Genomic DNA, 15,633 nt, shown 5'->3' on the forward strand with positions numbered 1-15,633 from the left:
CTGTGCTTGCGAGACAAGCTGAAGCCGTTATGCGGTAGTGCAAAAAGGGTGAAAAGCAGTCACAGGTTCCAATGGTGCTTGTATAAGTCGTCATTAAGACCTATTAAACACTCGGGTGAGGAAACGCTCCAAAGTGCACTTGAATATGTGTAAAGGGACGGGGATACTCACTGACTGAGATTTGTTGTTTTGTACATTTGATGATAGCGTACTTTTTTCTCAAGCCTTGTATATAGCATAGGTAAAACCCGAGACTGATCGTAACTGCGCCATGCATCAAGCTAATTGATGACTCTTTTGAATTCATGCTTAAGGTTGGAAAGCTTGTGGGAATTCGTGGTGCATTCTTCTCCATCATAAGCGTTCATACAATCCAGTGCTCTTCAAGAAACGTAGAAGAATGACTATTATTATTGCCTGCTCTCCTTATCTGTTCTGTTCCTTTTTCCCCTCTCAAAGCGTGGGGTAGCCAACCGGGCCCGTCCTTGGTTAGCCTCTCTACCTTTCCCTCTTCGTTTCTCTCTCTCTCTCTTGGTGCATTCTACTTTGCGTGCCAAATGATTGAGTTATAATTGCCTGACGGCAAAGGTGGAAACACGGAGATCTTACTTGGCTGCAACTACAAATTGCAGGCAGTTTTTGTACGCCATGCGGTGCAGATGTTCGGTAAGTTCTGTAATAGCAGCTACAAGGTGCCCGTACGCACGACCACATGAAGCGCTTTGCGGGTCAGGTATGCGTCCTACATTTTCAAATTTGCTTGGCAGGAGTTATAGAACCATGCACAGTTGCAACATTGCGCGACTGGGGCCGCCCACTTCTATCCATATTCGGTCATGTTACTTCTTTGTCACAAAATCAAGACAAATGAAAAATCATGTTTCATGTCGGAGTTGCATCTTGCTCTGAGGATCATGTGTTGACAATGTTTTGCCGTCACTTATTATTGTACTTTGCGGATTTCTCGATAACCTGATTGATGACATGGATGTGATCCATTATAGTGTATCCCTTCTTGAAGCCAGCCTGTTCCCATGGTTGACTAAAGTCCAATGTTGCCCTTATTCTATTGCAGATTATTTTAGCAAGATAATTTATATAATGCTGGGATATTTTAGGAGATGTATGATATAATTCTGGGAGCAAGCTAATGGGCCTGTAATTTTTCAGTTCGTTACCGTCTCCTTTTTTGCGGATTAGTATAATGTCTGCATTCTTCCAGATATCTGGAACCCTTGCAGTTGTAGACACTTCGTATAAAGAGCCGTCAGTTTTTCAAGCATTATGTCTCCTCCAGCTTTGATTATGAATCGACTGTTATTCCATCTCCTCCTGCCGCTCTTTCTCGTGTCAATTGTCCGTTAGTTCAAACAGAGCAGACGATGACCTGTTTGCGCAATGTGTCCGTGTGTTAACGCAGTCCACATAGAAAATATATTTCCTCCACCACTTGGCTGTACATCATGAAGCCAAATGAAGGAGTGGAATGACAAACGGGAATCACACAGACTCATTCACAAACCATTTATTTTATTCCTTGGGGGCCACTCGTACTCAGAATGAACAAATATCTACTCAGAAGAATACAGGGTATTTTATTTACGCTATTCTAATCGCATTCAATATCCCATAAGTCGGTTTCATTGACCGATACAGGCTAAATGTTGAGAACGTCCCCTATCTTCAGGAAACTGCGAATGTGCAGCCAGCAGTCGTAGCCAATGTCGGTGAGCTGATGCCTGGCGTCGGGATGACGAAGGCACTCCACCCGCTCCTTGACGACGCCTGCGACTCTCATGAACTCGTCAAGGCTGCAGCGGTGGACTCGCACGAGGGCATTGCTGATCATTTGCTTGGCTCCGGTCTTTGTGACGTCAGCACCTTCCATCACCATTTCGAGGAGGCATGGGTGGTCGTGCATCAGCTCGATGGCATTCGCGCCTTCCAAGTCATCTTGTTCGCCTAGCACGAACTGTGCAGCGGCCGACACCGCGGAGGCATTCCTTCTGGTCGCTTGCTGCATGAAAATAAAACAGATAATACGTCGTGTTTAAAAAAGAAAAAACTTACGATAAGCCTGAAATGGTAGCAATTTCTGAAGCGCCTGACAGTGTGCGCGCAAGTGGAAGCGCACGTTTCCTAAAAATAAGGGAACGGAAAATAGCTCTCTTACAAACAGCCAATGTAGTATCTGCATCACTGATACTTATTTTCTAACTGAGGTGATCTTGGAAACAGTCGAAAAGAAGTCACAGCAACGTGACCGAAGCATTCTGAGCAACACCATAATATTTCAAATGCAGAAATATGCATGCAGAGCAATCATCGCAGACTACCACCGTTCTGTGGGCACAAAAATTATATACTGGTTCAGAAATTGCAACATGTGAGCGCACAAAATTGCCTCCTCTCCCTTTCTTGCGCCGTGCGCCTGTGGCCTGTCTCGCACGAGCGATGCAGGTGCCATATTCCGCCATGGCCTTCACCATCTATCACCATTCCGCCATGGCCTGCACCATCTATCAGCGAGCCCGTGATCACTTCACGGGCTCGCTGATAGATGGTGCAGCGGATGCAGGTGGCGCTTTCAACCATAGAGATTCATATAAATATTACTATAGGGAACTTTGGCGCTAGTGTCTACAGGAGCTACAATCAGGGCGGCTTGGTGAGCGTGGTAATTATACAGGAAGTACGTGGATTGGCCTAAACTTCGTCGTTCTGGCTTCAAGCGGCTTCGCGACGTTGTAAACTGGTACTTTTTAACGAAGTACTGTGCAATCAAAAAACCAAAGAAACAATAATAAAATTCCGCAGAAGCCTGGTACTGGACACCCTTACGCCACGGAAGCGTTCAGCGACAAGAGCCGTAGAACGCCCTTAGAAGTTCCTCGCAAACAAGTCAGTGTGTTGAGACGCTCGGCGCGTTTCGATTTCGCCACCTGGACAGGCTAAACCACTCCAATCCGTACTAATTGTGTATGTTCGCTGCATTTCTGTGTCCTCTGCACTTATAAATGTGTTGATTGCTCTGAAATTTAGCGCAACGACGGCAGATAATGCGTCATAAACGAAGTCGCAAGAACGTCTGAATGCACAAGCACGAAGATCAGACAAATCAACTGTACCATCATTCCCGTGATCGCAGCGCTAGAGCTGCCTCCGGTAATTATTCTAGGAAACCTATACGCTTTCACCTGGCGCCAAAGGCCCAGCTCCCCTCCGCAGTTTCCATTTGCCGATGTTCAAGCAGCAGCAGAAGCCGTCGACAAACAACTTGCCGTGTTCTAGGCACCAAAGGAACCACTCGCGGGGCAAGGGTTTCTTCGTTGCAGAGCAAAAAGGTACTGCAAAACGTGAAAGTGTCCGGCTTCGAAAACGAAAGCCAGGCGGCAGGAGTGCAGAGCAAGATAACCACGTGGCCGCAATCACGTACGAAGCGAGCATGCGTTTGTGCGTCTCTGTACGCCTGCAGTACGCTGCACAGCAGAAAAAAAAACAAAGCAAAAAACCGCATGTAATCAAGCTATATGGGCCTAAACGTAGGTCGAACACTAACATTTGCGTGCGTACATGAGAACTTCTCAGAACACCGATTTCCACTGGTGCGTGAGATCTCATGCAATTCTTTTTTTTTTCTTCTCCTTCTTCTGCCTGTGTACAGATGGCGCGAGCATCGGACGTGATACAATTGCGCGCTGCCAGTTGTCGAAGACAGTAGTGCGTCGCATTTGCCGTGTGGCCAACACAATGGGTTGCAATAGTCGGCACCTGCCAACAGAAGAGCTTGCTAGTGTAATGGAAAAATAATTCCATGCATTGGAATGAACGGTCTAGTACTCTAAGAAAAGCAGTGTCCTGCCATGAACAAATTCGATACTAGTGGCGAACGCTGTAAATAAAGTAAATGTACAAGGACCTGTACTGCAGTTCGTAAAAGGACCATTCGTGGACTGTCTAGGAAAGAGCGGGCAGAATTTACCTGTAAAGTGTACGACTAAAATCTTCTTGCATTTAAATGGTACGCGGCACTCAAGCTTTCAGAACGCATCTTGTACCAACCTAATTGGAAAAGATAATTAAGTAAAGGCAATGCCGAACAAATGACTCTGATATGTGAGGAACTTATCGGGGTACTTCACTGAATCAGGTGGGAACAGAACAATAAAAAAGAACAGGTACGACAGATTGTAAGTGCAAGCTACAAGTGAATTCAATCCCCGATTACTCTTAAGTTGAATTCGGCACTTCCCTTAGAGTTTCCTACCACAATTACTAGAGGGAATTACTCGAGTGTTGCAATCGTCGAGCTGTCATTTTAAGGAAGAGGAGTACATTTGTTTGATCTATAAATACCTTCAGCCTCAAAATTTTTCGTGACGCCTTTTCCGGTGGTGTTTATCTCTCCAATTTTCTAAGCGCTCAGTTTTGTAAACACAGTAAGGGCTGCGTATATCATTGCGGTTTTTTGGCGCTTATGACTCAGTATGCTGTCTAAAAATGTTTATTTGCAACGTCAGAAAAGGTTTGAACAGACCGCTACGCCCATAGACACTACGAAAAGAGTACCGTAATTGTCGCAGGAAATGCTTTCGCAAGTCATTTCGAGAGCTTTCTTCACTTCCTTAATTTTTTAAACAGCCAAGATGTTTACAACTAGCTTCCGTATGCATCCCCCGAATGCGTTCCCATGCGGGTGTTTATTTGACCGGACTAGGAGCATCACAGCGGCGACAGTCTAGTCAGAGCACGGACTCCCAGCGCGAGCGGCATACACGAGCGAATGCGCTGAAGAGGACGACCAACTGTATCGTTCCAACCCTTCTCTACTATATGTATAAAGTACACTTCGCGTAGTAAATTGTCCTTCGCACGCTTTACTTGTTTTAACTCGTGTTTGGCGGATAATAAGAGGGGAAAGAGTGTAGCGATGGCACCTGTGCACGTGGCCTGCGCGTCTGCGGTAATAACATCACGCGCGTCAGAGTTGCCGGCGCGGCTGCAAGCAACGGTTGCGACAGATGCGGGAAAGGTGCGGTGTCGCTTGCGATAGCGTAGTGTGCTGGGCCGTGTGAAAAAAAATATAACTGATGATGTTATAATGCATGCGGCTTAAATAGCTTCAATAATAATCCGTCCCCATATGAATGTTGCGGCCGCACGAGATTCTGTCTTTCTTTTTTGTGATCGCGAAGGAGAGAAACTGAGCCATACCAGGATGTCCGATAGTGCGATGTTCTTGAAGTTGAATGCTCCCTGTGACCTCTTGGTCAACTCAGTATGGCGACAACGCTTTTCACAAGATTCCCATTTCAAGATATTGAAACCACAGGCAGGAGTCATGGTGAATGCGGTCAGGCGGGTGCTCATGCTAGCAGCAGTCGCGAGTACGTTCAAGTCGTCGTTCGACAGCAGCGCCCCCTTGATGCTGACGTTGACTAGCTTGAGGTTAGAGGCCAGCGCTGACACCAGTTCGGCGTGCACGTCCGCGCGTTCCTCTTCTGTCAAAAAGTCCCCCAACCTTATGTCGACATCAGTGAGGGCGGACGCGCTCCTTAGACACGCCGCCAAGGCGGAGAATGCTTCGCGGCTGAAGCGACGACACTCAACCCGCAGCGATGTTATGTGACCGCTGCCCCCGACCATTTGCAGAGCTGAGGTAACTGACTTCGTGCGGGCGTCTTCGCGAAGCAGCAACCGGTTCACACTTATGGTTGTGCTGCTAATCTCCGCACATTTCAGCAGTTGCTTTGTGTTGTTGTGATTTGTGCAGTTGTGCCCCTTGATGACCACTCGGTCGCTCAGGCCTCGCTCCCGTATAGTTGTGCAGACCCTATCGAGCCCATCGATGCAGGGCAAAGAGTTGACTATGACCGCCCTCGGAGTGTCGCTATCCGCGACTGCGTTGAAGAAGGCATGGCACTCAGTTTCTCCGAAGCCCCGTAAGTCAATGAAGAGCTGGTTGAGTAGAGATTGCGGTGTCTGCAGTGCCGTGGCCCAGGACGTCATGCATTGCGCGGCTTCGCGATCGGCAAGCTGGCAAACGGGAACGCCGTTCATGTGCGGAGGGTGGTCGCAGAGCGTCGAAGGTAGCCTGAGGCAGCGTAGTGAGGGGCTTTCAGTGACCAACTTGGCAAAGAGGGCGACCGAACTTGCGCTGAAAACATATAGAGAAAACACGTATTACATGAAAAACAAGTTACCTAAATTGAGAAAATAACAAGAAAAGCAATAAACATTCGGTTTCAAGTTCATTAGTTGGTAAGAAAGTTGCACCAATATTTATCTATTCGAGATAAGTGAGAAAATGAGAAAGGTCCACGTCCTCGGATGTCTCAGTGCGCGTTGATTGACAGCGACGACTGAACATCGGTCGTTCTGTTTGAATTTGTTCATCTTCTCAAGCTGTATGTAGCAGATCATGTGTCTTATTGTCATTGACGATGACCTGCGGCACATAAAATAGTGCCGATTTTTCATTAATCCTGGTCTCACGGAGGGTTGAAAGTAGCAGTTTGAAGAGAGGCGGTGGAACATCAATTAGCACCAGCATAAGTCAGTCCGGCAACCCTTGCTTATGTCTCCATGTCGTCCGGATTGGCGTGAGTTGGCAGGTTCACTTAAAAACGTTTTTTTTTTTCTGCAGCACAGCTCTTAAGCGCCCGATCCTACGGCGAGTGTCGGCGTCGTACCTCGTACCTGAGCGAACGAGCACAGCGAAAGATGAGTGATAGCGGAGCGCAGCGAGCGATGAAAGACAGCGAAAGCAGAGATGAGCGCGAGGGGGAAAGCACAGAATGACGATGCTGCGGAACCATGAGGCGGAAAAAGGAGGAGGGTATAGACCGTTTCATCGGGCGAGGAGGATAGGGCGCGCTGAGAGCCTTTCCTCCTCTCTGGCTTGGGCGATCCGGCGCGGCGCTGCTTGAACGTATTGCTGTCGCGTGCTGCGGAACGATTTCGAGATGTTTTAGATCTTACTTTGTGAAATTTACGCCATGTCCGTTCATATGAGCTCGTCAGGGGAGCTTTTCCCTGCATCGGTAACTACAGTAGGCGGAAATATCTTTTGGGGGCGCAAAAATCTGACGCGTTTTATCAGCCGCGGTGTATGCACAATATCAGTCGCGGAGTGTGTATGTGTTGGGAACTATTTTGCTTATATCGATTTAAATTCGACAAAGAGAACCGGTGTCCCTGTATTAGCAGCATGAAATCGTAAATCTGTTCAATATTTGATCGCTTGGTGTAGGGAGTAAAGCATAAAGCTTATAAGAGCGCATGCTCGTGCACGGCCAACCTAAGGAAACCACGAAACATCTAAGCGGCAGGCGCAACCAAATATTTCTGATGCACCAGCATCGTTCTCGCGCATCTCAAGTTTAGTAGGCTTCAAATTACCATATGTCTACGCTAGCCTTCCTGCATGAGGCCGATGGCGCTGCTCAACACAGCGATCACTGCGGTTGGTGAACCAGCACGGTACATATGTAAGCTGTGCGCTTCGACATTGCCTTTTGGCCTGCATACAGCCATAATATATGAGGGATCGCACAAAAAGAATGCGATGCCTTTTTTTGAGGCATCGCATTCCGTAATGCATTTGAATGCGTCGTTGAGATCGGAATGAACACAACCGAAAAAGAAATTCGGTTATCATCCTCTTTCTCGAAAAAGCAAGAGAAAACGGGCTAACGCCGCAATAGGGCCTCGCATAGTCACGCCGCACAACGTTTATAAATATATAGCCGCTGATGCGGTATACTTGGACCATGCGGCATATAGAACAAAGATATATGTAATCTAGCACCTACCACTGCTTGAGACGCTCGCGCAGTTCGTAAACAGTCCCTTTGCTGGACAAGCGTAATTCGGACTGTAAGGTATGCTGCTATCGCTTGACAAAACTATTTTATTCAGGGGCGGAAACCTCATTCATCGAACCAAGTAGCCAGGCAATGTAACCTGCAGCGAACAGTTTGAACGCTTGTCAAAGTATAACATCACAGCTCCTATCGTAGCAGAATGGTGCTCACGCTCACGCCGTTACGATCGTCGCGTATGTTTCATGGCTCCTAAAGCGCAGCTTAGAAATAGATGATAATACTGCAATAAGGTCACATTAGTGACTGGAACATTCGGAAATACACAATTCATCTCCGAGGCTGATTGTAGGCTCAAATATGCGCGCACACATGGTGCTGCGTGTTCCGCCCACCTCAACGCCAGCAGAAACTCCGGCCATGACGCATTAAACCACTTCAGCACGTCTCACAGAACCATTTACCACGTAGAAAACGCACGTTATACTAAACAGACCGCACGACCGCGAAAACAAACGCCAGAACCTGCCTGCCATGCAAAAAACCGCTTTCACCCAAGCCAGTATGGCGCTGCTCATAGGCGGCGCCACTGCGTTCACAATATGGCGGCGCCTACGAAAAAACGGTCTATAGCGAAAGCGTGAGAAGCGTGGTGCCACGCAAGACTGGCAATCGCGACGATATGGCGCCAGAGTAGCGCAAGTCGTTAGGGTGCCTACATGCGCTCGCTAGCCTCCGCTCCATTCGCGGGGGAGCGCGCATGGAGGTGCTCTGCGGGTCGTCTGCTTTTTTTTTTTCTTTTTCGGAAGAGCTGGAGACTGCCCTGTTCCAAAATGAACAGAAGATTGCTGGCCACTGATCGCTCTGGCACGTGCAACTCGGAGCTGGCGGAGATAATGGGTGTATTTGCGTATAATAAACATTTCACAGCAAAAGCTGTTGTACATGCTGCCATCTAGCGAAAGCGGGCAGACAGAGCTCCCCGTGACTGCGCATGGTCGGCGATATGGCAGCGCGTCCCCTTCTTCTTGAGATAGAACACGTCTGAACATTAAACGTGTGTGTATGTGACTCCTCGTCTGGCCGTCTCGCTCTTCCTTCCTGGCTACAACAAAAGGTGCACGTGACTAACCTTCCGTAGCTTTTTCGGCGTCCTGCAAAAGGAATAGACTTGGCAATTTCTAACAAACTCGTACGGGTGTAGTGTGGCGGCCCAGATGTCAAAATGCGGAACATATTAGAGCACTCGCCGTGAACAATGGCGGGACGTCAAGGTTATCGCAGTATATAAGCAGGAGAGGTATCGGCACTAAGAACAGCTGCGTTATCAATGGGGCGGGCACCTATAGTTCGAACACCCGAAGAACAACATGCGTTCGAGAAGCGCCGGAAGGAACAGCAACGAGAATGTAAACGGCGCCCGCGCGAAACGACCATCGACGAAGAACGTTCCGGGATGCTTGACGAAAACTACAATCGGCAGCCCGTGTGCCTCCAAACGAGCAACGACGCCGGACTCGCAACGGAAAAAATTACAACCACTCCAATCTAAATTAAATTGCGTGGTTTTACGTGCTAAAACCACTTTCTGATTATGAGGCATGCTGTAGTGGAGGACTCCGGAAATTTTGACCACCTGGGGTTCTTTAACGTGCACCTAAAGCCAAGTACACGGGTGTTTTCGCATTTCGCCCCCATCGAAATGCGGCCGCCGTGGCCGGGATTCAATCCCGCGACCTCGTGCTCAGCAGCCCAACACCATAGCCACTGAGCAACCACGGCGGGTAACCATTCCACTCTGTGCAGGTGGAATGGCAGCGAAAGCTGACGACAGTCAAAGCTCTCAAACGAAAAGCAAAGTGCTTTCGCTGCCATTCCATCTTCACAGAGGGGAATGGTTGCCATATTTTTTTTTGTGTGTGTGTGGCAGTACAGCTTTGTCGAGCCCTTTGAACGCGTACACGATATCGCTCTGCCAAATTTTGTTGCTGAGAATCCGTTTTAGCTCCATTTTTGCCCTTCCATTTGACACCGCAGCAATTTTCTACATGACATCGAAGGCTAATCAAGAAGAAGCGTATGGACGCTCAGAGGGGCTGCCTCCTGCAGTTGGTGCACCGCGCGCTGCCTCCGTATACCTCGAGCGCAAGCTGTCGCGTGGCAACTTAGCGTATATTCGCAGGCTTCTTTCACGCTCGGAGATAGAGCTTTAAGTAGCACGTATGGAGTAACAGAAAGCTGTATCGGGAGTGTTTCATGTTTCTCTACACTATTTTCGGTGACACCTTTATCATAACTATAATAATTTATTCATTAATTAAGGCTGCTTATCTAAATAGGCGGAATGGAAAAATAAATAATCTCAGTATCTCGAAGCGATGGCAAACAACATTACCTCGGTTTGGTCCAGCTACGTGGCATTTGCATATTTTTTCAAATTGGCTCAACTTACGTGAGACAGACACCCTGTTAATGCTTTCGCATCGAAACGTTCACTGTTATTGTGAGTGGAGCCATGCTAAGGCGAAAAAAAAGGCACGAAAACAAATGATTGGTTGCGATGCCACTAAAGGCGCCAGCTCTTCATAACATAGATATTATCACCGTCCACTCGAACCATTTTTTTTTTATAAGGAACAACATTGGATTCTGAACGAGTCACTGTGTTTCGACAACTTTTTCGGCACCAGAACGATGCGAATAAACAGAAACACTTTGACAATCATAAGACATACTGGCATGGAAGCCTGATGCTCCTGTGCGAAATTTAATAATTGTCAAGCTGAAATCGCCATTTTTGGTGTCGGTAACAATAGTTTTGGGCCAAGTCAATGACAGTAAGATCTCAAAACGATAGCTGTCCAGAATTAACTGTTTTACAATTGTATTCAAGTATTGTCTTTAAAAACGAGCTCATATCATTAAATACATGTTTAACGCTTTTGTTCCCAGTCACAAGACAGGAACTATTATATGTACCGCCTGGATATGTTATTTAGTAGCTGGCAAATTCAACACAAATTCATCACAACTCCAGTAACTTGGACGTATACGTTTTAATACCCGAGCTATAACGGCCAAATACAGTTGAGAACAACTTGCCCACTTTGATTTTTGGCCACGAACAATACATTTGAAAAATCGAATTTCATTTGAATAAAACCATAAGAAGCACAGTAAATGTGCCATCAATAAATGGTTCGCTGTACTCCTCTCAGTTGAAAGCTCGCTCCAGCTCCAGCGTATCAAAATCGCTACTATAAGGTATGCTTTAAACTTGCCACGTATTAACCAGAATTTTAAGTATCATACTTGGAATAGCATATACGTGTGATTCGTAATGCACCAAATGGCTTCGAAAGCTAAAGCCCCGTAACGATTGTAGCGAAACGTCCCACTGGAGTGTCTATCGATAATATAATTTCAGAAATGCTTACAAATACTTACAATGTGGTTCTCCTCAAGGCGATATCCACATTTAGGTTCTCCAAAAAAATCATCTTGCAGAAGGCATCGATGAGTTTCTTCAGGGGTGAGTCGTCGTTGAACAAGGCAGTCGATTTGAGCACAAGTTTCCGCAGCCTGCAGTTCTCAGTGGCAAGGTATCTGGGAAACATGGCCTCGGAGAAAACATTTTGCCCGACGCTGAGGTCAGTTATGCTTTTGTTTTTAATGAGTGCCTGGACGAGCCGTCCGGCCTTACACCGGGGCAGTACAATGTCTGGCACGTGGAGGGTTGACAGATGATTTATACCTAGGTCAAATAACATCCTAGACGTATTCCAGTCAATGCGCCACAGCTTCTCAAAATCGTAAACCTTGAAGACAAGATGCTTGAGCTGCGAGAGAGATTTGATGACCTCCAACACCTCAGCTGCGCGGTGAGATACAATGACTGTTCCGCACACTGTAACGCTTGTCAAAGAGGGTTGACGTTTAACGGCTAACAGCAGCGAAGGGCGAAACATCAAGTTGTGGTCGAATTCCATCGCTGTGATGCAGTGGTGCTCGGCGAGTAGATGTTCGACGAAGTCCAGTGCTCTCGCTTTGTACGGGTCTTCCCTAAAGCCGTACCATCGATACCTGCATGTGCTTGCCTCGACAACAGCAATAAGCACATCGCCTCTGCCCTCTCCTCGTCTGTCTTCCCGAAGCTCCAGGGCAGCGCCTAGAAGTATCCTATTAATTTCCGGACGGTAGTGCAGTAACTGACATCTCCTACCGCCCTCCTTTGTGCATGGTATGTCCTGCGCGTTCCATTCGGTGGTACTCCAGTCGAGCGCACATGTGATGTCGACAGCATGTCCTGCATGCGACGCTTTAGCCATGATTCGCCAGTCCGCCGGGTGCCGAAAGTCAGTGCTTCCAAGGGAACGCCGTCCAGTGAGACCTGCAAGTAGAGAGACATGGTGTGCAACAGTGTTAGCGAATAAGCAGTTGCTTTGCAGTAAAGCTCTCTCAACACGCTGCCTTCGAAACCTCCCTCTGCTGTTGTGAAACGATAACATGCTCCCGACTCTCGTGCACATATACGAAAGATAGAATGTGAGGCAACGTATACACGCAAAGACGCCCTACTGCATGCTGACGATTATTCCACGTGCTGCTCAAATTTCGGCCACCGTTCAAGGTACAACTCTAGCCTACGGTACCAGCATCAGTCTATGAAAATTCTAATCATCGGCATGGTTTGCCATGCAGCTGCTCTTAATTCTGTCAGCCTGACCAGTTTCGCACACGTGAAGTAAGTCAAGGTACTCGCATTAAAAGCGCTTATTCGTCAAGCGGAAAGCAAAGCTTAGAGATCGCTAAAGAGATGACAATAAAATTGCCAGCTTGCTTACGCAAGAATGAAACTTATTTCGCCAACTGCGCCATCTTGCGCCAAAGCATCGAGCTGCGCCAAGCTGTGAGAAAACACTAATTTCGAAATCAAGTAGCCGAATTCAACAGGAACTGCGTGTTCAATGGCAACCACACAGCCACATAGACATGCGCTGGCAAGCACACTGCCCTGCAATCCGTTTCATCGTTCGCATCGTCGGAGTGTGGGTGTACTTGGCGGCATAATTGTAACTACAGGCCACATTAAACTGAAAACCGTTATGCGCTAAACGATACAATACGAGTGCTTTATAAAAGCGTTACGTGTTAGCGTACATACGGACCAGCTAAATTTGAGCTGAACTGACGCTCGTTTCATGGCGCAGTCGGGAAAGAAAGCCGCGCTGAATGAGTGAGGTCGTATACAGTGTGATCAGCGTGTAGTTCATCAGTTTCGTTATATATTCCAGCACTCTATTTCGCAATCTAATTCGCACCATATTACTACATACTAGTACATCTGCGTCCATGAATGGGCGAACACCTTGCGGCTGACGTTTTATATCCATTTCGCACGTGCACCACGTGCGGTAACCGGGATAACGGAGCGACGCACCGACAAAGGATCGACCTGCTTGCTTTCAGGCAACTTAAAATTAAAATTAAATTATGGGGTTTTACAGGCCAAAACCACTTTCTGATTATGAGGCACGCCGTAGTGGAGGGATCCGGAAATTTCGACCACCTGGGGTTCTTTAACGTGCACCTAAATCTAAGTACACGGGTGTTTTCGCATTTCGCCCCCATCGAAATGTGGCCGCCATGGCCGGGATTCAATCCCGCGACCTCGTGCTCAGCAGCCCAACTTTCACCTAACGTCTTGGCCACAATTATCCAAAGGCGACCGCAATCGACACTCGGGTGGGCACTCAGGCCACACAACGTTCTGTCCTGCCAGACCACCCAAAACCGGGTGTTGTGGCGTGAAGGTTGTGCGGTTTGGAAGATCGGGAATCTTCGACGCCACATAACGCAAGCGAAGAATGTAAAGTTCCATGTCTAGTCAGCCTTGTAGCGGCCAAATTGTGCTCATAATAAAATGTTTGCCGAAATCGCTTATTGCGCAGAAATTGAATTGCGCAGGTCAAGTCCAATTGTTTTAATAAACCATCGTTTGGCGCACGAAATATCGATCGCCGTTTTACATTCGCTTTATGACGCCTGTGGCGGAACCCCGAATAAGCACGAATAACGTAGCTTATCGAAAATATTGATCGACGATGCAGAGCAGAAAGTCAGTGAACCTTTTTATCCCTTTATTGTTTTCAAAAATATCTCGGAGCTTTTTCTCGGCAAGCGATGTGAAATTCTGGCAAATGCCCAATGGCACTGCGTGAACTTCACATTTATTATGCGGTATTCCGCTACCTTATAACTGAAGGTCGCCAAAAATTAAAAATTACCTGAGGGCATGCATACGCGAAGGGCGTTCACAGTGACTATTTCTTGTTAATTGTGCACGAATAGGTTTAATTAGCTAAATTTATAAATTTACGAGATCGATGCGATGTGAATGAAAATTTTTGGACGACGTTGAGAAATGACCAATAGCAGCATTTAAAACAATCAAGGATTCGTGAAGACTTTTGCAAATGAGAAAGTAAGCCGGAGAAATAAATAAAAAATAAAAACAAGCAAATACCGGTGACTGTGACAACGTTCCTGCGCACGAAAGATTGCATCAGTCGTTATGCAAACCTCGTCAAATAGAGGCACTGGGAACGAACGACCACACTTCTCTCTCGCCGCGTGAGCAGTTTTTGGCCCTGTAGGAGTTGAGGAGGACGTCACAAAAGGCGGATGGGGGGGGGGGGGCGACGCTGCCATGTTTTCACGGCGCATTACAGCCGTCTTGCTTCGGGACCCACTATACCCGCAGCAGTGCCAGGCTCTCGCTTCACTTTCGGGAAGAGTGAATAGCTCCACCTGCGGCACACGAAGTGGGGGCCGCCAATTTGTTTGTACGTGCCGCGCCTCAGGAATGTGGTATCCGTGCTTCTGCGCTCCTTAATTAGCTGTGGTGCGATTTGATGTGGTCTGGTGAACTCGAAGTAGGCTCAGGAAACGGTCCCGCAGCCTCCAACTTCGGTCCCTATATCAAACGCGAAGTAGCACGATCCTGTAACGGTTCACTTTCCGAACCGTTACAGGACCGTGACCCAAGTTTGCATGTTCGTGATATACACAATGCACTGATGACGCCGGTTACGTCCGAGACCACTTATATTAGCGGTGCATGCGGGGACGCGTTGTCACGTGGGTGTTAAAAAATTAGCAGGTGTCGTGTCGCTAGCCCAGCGACGCGGAGGCTACACCACTGCCGGTTCCATGCCGATAACAACCTTTATTCCGGTGAACGTAACGTATATACAAGAGCGCTGTGGCGCCATCAGTCGCATGCGACCTTCATCACGTCAGCCGTGCCATGTGTTGCGAAAGCACGACACTACAGCAGGCTTTCTTGTTGTATGAAAAAAAAATGGCTGTGGCTTAGGTAAGGTTAAGCCCAGGATGCGAAGCATACTAGCCTTTATTTTAGTTGTTGAACCACTGTTTAGCCTGGTGAACTGCTGTTGCTTGGCTATATTTGGTTCGGCTAGACGAAGAAACAACTCATGCATTACTTCTTCGCCTTCAAGAGTGGAACGCGACAGCGTTCCCGTCGACCCGCCAAGGGGTGTAAGACAATGGGCTACAGGGCAGCGACTACGCGCCCCGCATTGGACGCGGTGAGCGTCGAGCAAAGCAGCGTTCGGCGCGGCAACGAAATGTGCGCCTGAGCAAGAGACGCACGCCTTAGAAACAGCGCGTTTCTAAGGCAACACCGCATTCACTAGAGGCGCTTTTGTACCGCTTTGAAGCGTTGTACTCGTGGCTCAGTGGTAGCGTCTCCGTCCCACACTCCGGAGACCCTGGTTCGATTCCC

General features: G+C 47.8%; 1 protein-coding gene across 3 annotated transcripts; it reads right to left on the reverse strand.

Moving 5' to 3' along the window:
• Window positions 1-1,611: 1,611 nt before the first annotated feature.
• On the reverse strand, window positions 1,612-3,384 carry LOC139048589 (uncharacterized). 3 transcript variants are annotated; one of them, XR_011507783.1, is made up of 2 exons: window positions 3,198-3,361; window positions 1,612-2,017 (listed from the first exon to the last, which is right to left on the reverse strand). XR_011507783.1 is itself a non-coding variant. In XM_070523008.1 (2 exons), exons 1-2 carry the CDS (start codon window positions 3,132-3,134, stop codon window positions 1,658-1,660), a joined length of 366 nt encoding a protein of 121 aa, XP_070379109.1. In that variant the 5' UTR covers window positions 3,135-3,361; the 3' UTR covers window positions 1,612-1,657. The 3 variants fall into 3 exon arrangements, 1 of the variants encoding a protein (XP_070379109.1); XM_070523008.1 differs by having other exon boundaries at window positions 3,129-3,361; XR_011507784.1 differs by having other exon boundaries at window positions 1,882-2,017; window positions 3,282-3,384.
• Between the last annotated feature and the right edge of the window lie 12,249 nt (window positions 3,385-15,633).

The sequence above is a fragment of the Dermacentor albipictus genome, chromosome 8, assembly GCF_038994185.2.
Source record: "Dermacentor albipictus isolate Rhodes 1998 colony chromosome 8, USDA_Dalb.pri_finalv2, whole genome shotgun sequence".
In the NCBI taxonomy this organism is placed as follows: domain Eukaryota; kingdom Metazoa; phylum Arthropoda; class Arachnida; order Ixodida; family Ixodidae; genus Dermacentor; species Dermacentor albipictus.